Here is a 6,031-nt window from a genome sequence, read left to right on the forward strand (position 1 = left end):
TGGTATCCTGCACCAGGGAGGAAACATCACTATCAACAATAACATAGTCAATAAGACTTTTCTTATTCCTTGCCTCTTCTCTCCATGTGAATTTGTGCACATTTTTATGTTGGAACATGGTGTTAGTAATAACCAGCCCATGTCTTGAGCAGAAATCCAACAGATATTTGCCATTATTATTAGCTTTGCTCTTTTCTCCAAATATTCCCATAACATTTTTGTATGTCTGACAATCACTTCCTACTCTGCTGTTTAGATCCCCAACAAGGACCAACTTTTCCTTTTTCATTGTGTCAGTAGCCTTCTTTAGACCCTCAAATAATTCCTCAACTTCTACCTTAGTAGAACCTTCTGTGGGATCATATGCACAAATAAGTCTCATTGTCCAGTTCCCCATTCTGATATTTGCCCATATCACTCTACTTCACACTGCCTGCCATTCAAGAAGATGAGTCTCGTATTGAGTGTTGAATACTATGGGTACTCCTTCTTTTCCTTGATTGTCATTGCCTAAATATAACATATTGTATTTATTGCTCTGAAAGAGCTTGCCAGTTTTTGTCTTTTTTTGTTTGTCACCCCTATTATGTCGATCTGGTACTTATCCAATTCCTCAGCTAGCTCCATTTCTTTGTCATTCAGGCTTCTTATGTTGAGAGTACCGATCTTTAACTCTGGTTATGTTAAGTTGTGGTGTGCTTTCAGATTTGTTCCAGTAGCTGACTTTTCGCTGTTTGCCTTGGTTCTCTGGCGAAAACAACGGGAGCCTTGTTTAACCAGGCGATGCCCCAGCCGGCATCAAATTTTGTCATGTTGTACCTTCATTTTGTATATTGGTTTAAGCCAATAAGAATACAATTGGGTCGGCTAAATCCCAATTGCCAGCCCATCCTCGTTCGTTCAGTAACCGGGTAGATATCCAACAGGGTGCACCACGAGAAGGTGAGGATTGGACATTAGGTCAGAAGCCCTGGTCGGTTCTCCGCATTCCTTTAAATCCTATGTGGAGGTCTCCTCTCAGTTATACAGCTTAGTCTCTTAAGCACCCCTTTTTACCCAAGCCTCAGCGCATAAAACCATTATCTTTCTTCTCTGTTCAGCTATTTCTCTATACACACTGCTTGGAAAGAAGTCACTGGACACTATAGTGTGAGGAACAAACGGCTATGGCACCCACCTTAATAAGATGTTGGACCCCCCCCCTCCCCCCTTCCGCTATGATCGCTGCTGCATACTTTCCGCAAGTGTACAAAAGCGATTGATTGAATTTTGGGCCACCATTCTTCCTGTAATATAATGGAGTCCTGACTGTTGTGGAGCAGACATCACTTAACCTCAACCATTGGTTCAATTCATCCCACAGATGTTCAATTAAAGTTGAGATCATGGCTCTGTGGAGACCAGTCAAGTGTAGTGTGGTGTCGTTCATGTCTACCTTTGCTGAAAGAGGCAATGGTGATAGAAATGTTCCATAGAAACACCACAAAGTAGGAAGCATTGCATTGTCCAGAATGTTGAGATATTGCTCGAAGTTTGGTGTTTGTGGCACCACAAATAGAGGTTTGAGACCAAACAGGACCATACCATTAGACCATTATTACCAGGAAAAACAGAACTATACCATTACACCATCACCTCTGAATTTCATAGTTGGGTTATGCACTCTGATAAGAGCTGTTCACTAGGCATCCGCCACATCCATCCATCTGATCAATAGAGAGTGTAGAGTAATTTGTCACTCCATAACACAGCTTCGAAGCTTCCCTCTCCCACTGTAACCACTCTTTGTACCACTGAAGATGATGCTACATGTTAGTTTAGGTAATGTAGGGCTTGCATATTGCAGTTCTACCATGGAAACCCATTTTGTGAGCCTCAGTTCTGAATGTTTTTATGCAGAATCATGTTCCAGTCAATGCCTGGAACTCTGCATTCAACGTATTGGCTGACAAATGGCAGTTTTTACATATTATCCTTCGTGGCACACTACAGTTACATTTGGTGTGTGTGATGTGTTGTCCACTGTGGGTAGCACTTATATATAGTTGACTTATATAGTTATAATCTAAGTTTTATATTTATATATATATATAGTTATATATAGCACTTATATAGTTGACTTCCTGCACTTCCATCTCAGTATGGTATCACTGATTTGACCCAGGATGATCCAATTTGTCAAAAAGATAGGCCTGTAATATGGCATCCTATCACAACACCTCTTTCAAACTATGTCGGTTCCCTTCTCGCAGTCATTTCACCCAGACACAGTTGCACTAACTTGGACATCATAATCCTTTAATTTATACTAGCTACAAACTCGCGACTCATTACATGGCACAATGCTTCTTGCCCATGGGGTTTCCATTGACTTCTTTCCAAGTAGTGTATATAATTAACATATAGATATCACTGAAGCTGAAGAAAAACAATTAGGCAGTAAACCTCTGATTTTTTTTTTTTTTTTTTTTTTTTTTTTTTTTTTTTTTTGGTTCAGACGATACATTGAACTTAGAAAAAAAATTTCTTCAGCTATCAAAGAAGCATAGAGGCTTCCATTATTAAAGTTCTCCTAATTCAGCAATGTAGCCTCAAAAAATCTATAATATTACAAACCAATTGCACATGTACAGACCTCTGGTACTAACTCTGGTTTTATCCTTCATCCCCCACTATTTGGAATAGATGGCTACAACGGAGAGATTTCTCCTGACAGAAAAGGAAAATATGGGCAAAAAAGAAAACTATACTTACTTTATTTATTCGTATAGAGTTCCCCCCCCCAATCCCTATTGGGGGCGAGTTGAAACCCCCTCATGGGTATTAAGTATTTATGACTGTAGGTCCGTGTGTGTTCACAGGGCTGGTTTGCCTGCTTGCAGGATGAAAAACCCCAGATAAACTGGTGAGAAAAAACCTGCTGTTCACATACAACTAACTTGGCTATGGTTGAGGAAGATCCTTAAGATCCTCACATCACTGACGGGAATCGAATCTAGGACACTCCTTCCGCAGGTATATGGTTGCAAAGCGCAAAACCACTAGGCTAACCGCGCAGTTACTACACTTACTCAATATTGTTTACTAGTTAAGAAAAGCAAAACGAATCCAAGATTGCCTGCTGTAGACTTAAAGACTTGATAACTAATGGGATTAATGTTTCTAACTTAGCAATCTGTTGAAGATTGTTGGAAGCAGGGAGGACTGCTTACAGACCAAAAAAGAAACAACTGTTGATGAAGGCTATGCAGGAAAAGAGGCTCCAGTGGGCAAAAGTGTACAAAGATTGGACTGTTGAGAAGAAGGTGATATTCTCAGATGAGAGCCATTTCTTTGTCCAAGGAGAGCGAATACCCTATGTTTGCAAATCAGCAGCTGAGAAGATTTTTCTCCTGCACACCATCAACAAACTCCTGAACATCCAGCTAAAAGATGATTACACATGACAGTCCAGGATCACTTGTGCCTGTTGATGGTATGATGAATAGTGACCAGTACTTGAAGTGTTGGAGAAAAGAGTGGTCCCACAGATCCAAAAAAGACAAAGAACTAATCTTCCAACAGAATCTTGCTCTGTGCTGCATTTCAAAAAAAAAAAAAAAAAGAGTTTTCCTCAAAAATCACAACATCGAAATGCTTCAGTTGCTAGGTAACTTTCTGGACATTAACCGAATAGAAAATTTGTGGGCCATAATGAAAAAGAGAAGATTATCCACTATTACAATCCATTATAATAGTATGGTTTCGAGATGCAGAAATAAGAAAACTGTGTTCTGCATTGGTAGAGTCCATGCAACAAGTGAATTAATAAACTTATTAGGAACAGAGGAGTACATATAAATTATTAGGTTAAGTTGGAGTTTAATTTTGGTACTTATTTTCTTGACAAGTTAAAATTTTTCTTTAAAATGTGAGTGTTCAGATTAATTTTTTCATTACTGTATAAACATATACAGTTTAATTTAATTTTTTAATATACTTTTTTATTGTAGGTGCAGTGCCAGTTATATACTATGCATGCATATAATCAGTTTCACACATTGATATCAGCACATTAATATCTCTTTCGTTTTATTCAAATCCATATGTACTTCATGCATTAGACGTAACCACTTGGCTTTCAGTGTATTGTCCTTGAATTCTTAGAAATTTTGCTGTTATCAAACCATTAATTGTGATATCTGTAATTAGAAGTAGTAATCATATTTCAGTTATCTTAGTCTAGTTATTACAGTTTTCATACTGCTAGCAAGAATATCTTGAACTGACTTGTATATCATATTTTGCAGAGACAACAAAAAGAAGATTTCCACAGTACTTCTTCTGATTCCTCAGATGAAGAAATTGATGCTCCCGATTCACGTATTCAAAGAGATATCAGCTAAAAGTGAACTGCAACTTAGTAGATGCATTTTCTATTCAAGGCAAATAATATCTCGGGAACTTGTAGTATAAAAGAGATTGTTTCATATGTCATAGTAATATCATCTTCGTCACAAATAGATTTTCATTATTACTGAGCTTCATCGTCATTGCTGACTCGCTACATCATTGTTACTTTTTTTTTTATGATTGTGTGTAAAAACATTTGTTTATTAAAGCGTAGGTTTGAAACACAAGCATTGTGCTGTACTCACTGTAGTATATCATACTTGTGTTTAGAAATTTGCTCACTAATAAAATTTAATTGAATTGAAATTGATAGCATGTAAGATAGAGAGCTACTGTTTAATAAAAAACAGTAGTTCTGTTTTCAGTTTGTACATGTGCATCTGTTTTGTAGATGTTCATCTTCTGGGCATACAGTAATACCCCCCAACCTTATGACAGTTTGCTAAAACAGTGCCACTGTGAATCAACCGATGCATGGTATTAAAGAACTCAGTTTAACTTCCTTCCTTGCTATGTTTCTGTGTTTTGGTGTTTCACTGTGAATTATGGACTGATTAGAACTATTATTATATATTATTACTGTTGATAATGACACACCAAAATTCAAAGTAAGGGAGCTCTTGCTACAGTGGAAAGAAGGATTTGCATAAACCAAATTCATTAGATACTAAGATTAAAATTATTAAATTTAGTGACGGTGTATAAAATACTGAGATGAGCTGCAGGCCAAACTTTTCTTACACTGCTGTTGTAAATAGTTGTTAAAAACTACAAATTTTAAGTGATAATTACTACAGTTGTCCTTAAAATGACAATCTTGTTGCCAAAAATGGAAAAACTTTTAATAGTTAGATTGATGACTAAAAAACTGATTGGTATGCATCTTTAAGCTGAGCTATTAGGAGTAATTTTTTCGTTATAAAAATTATTCTAAATTTTTCTTTTGCATATTTGACATAAATAAATGCTTTATTTAAATCGTTTACACACACACACATATGTATGACTGCTTAAAACGTTATTAAATCATTATATGCATCTGCAGTAGGAGAGAGGCAGTGATTCGCTATGCACTTGTGGTCTGGAACCTAACCAGAACATACCAGTATATGGCTGCAAGAATAATGTAAGCAAAGGTGCGCATGCATGCTCAGTTACTTGCAGAATATGGCAATTGCTGAATATAATTCTGAAGTATATGGACAGATGAATATATGATTATTTTTATGAAGAGCCCTATTTCGTATGGGCCTTACCAGATTCATTAAAGTAGTCTTGACTTGAAAAAGAATTTACTTGTCTCTTCTCATAAAATCTTTATGAAAAGAAAAAATACTCCATGTTTTTTTTTTAAGTAGAACTGTAAATTCAACATGTTAGAACTATGTTAGTTTTTTTTGTCTGTTTGGAGGCAGTTTCTTAGTCTTCATATTTCTCACCTTCAAAGGATGGTATTTCAGTTAATGTGAAATGTAAAGCTATTTTTAAGCATTAAAGATTCATTACATGAACCAGTTTTTAATGGTTTAATAACCAGCGAATTGTTGGTCTTTCAAGTAGGGTACTGTCCTCTCTATGCTTTGAACCAATTACCTACATCCTAGGCCTCGTGACATGGTGTACATTACCATCCTGGATG

At 36.6% G+C, this 6,031-nt stretch overlaps 1 protein-coding gene across 1 annotated transcript in view; it reads left to right on the plus strand.

Moving 5' to 3' along the window:
• Positions 1–4,892, plus strand: part of LOC150102216 (leucine-rich PPR motif-containing protein, mitochondrial-like) — a 394,112-nt gene extending 389,220 nt beyond the window's left edge. The window contains exon 37 of the mRNA XM_090399109.1: positions 4,290–4,892. Coding sequence (XP_090255235.1) covers positions 4,290–4,385 — 96 coding nt within the window. The 3' untranslated portion in view covers positions 4,386–4,892. The remainder of the gene's footprint in view (positions 1–4,289) is intronic.
• Positions 4,893–6,031: the final 1,139 nt, after the last annotated feature.

The sequence above is a fragment of the Typopeltis vanoorti genome, chromosome 10 (assembly GCF_054136105.1).
Source record: "Typopeltis vanoorti isolate ZY-2024b chromosome 10, IOZ_Tvanoo_1.0, whole genome shotgun sequence".
NCBI lineage: Eukaryota > Metazoa > Arthropoda > Arachnida > Uropygi > Thelyphonidae > Typopeltis > Typopeltis vanoorti.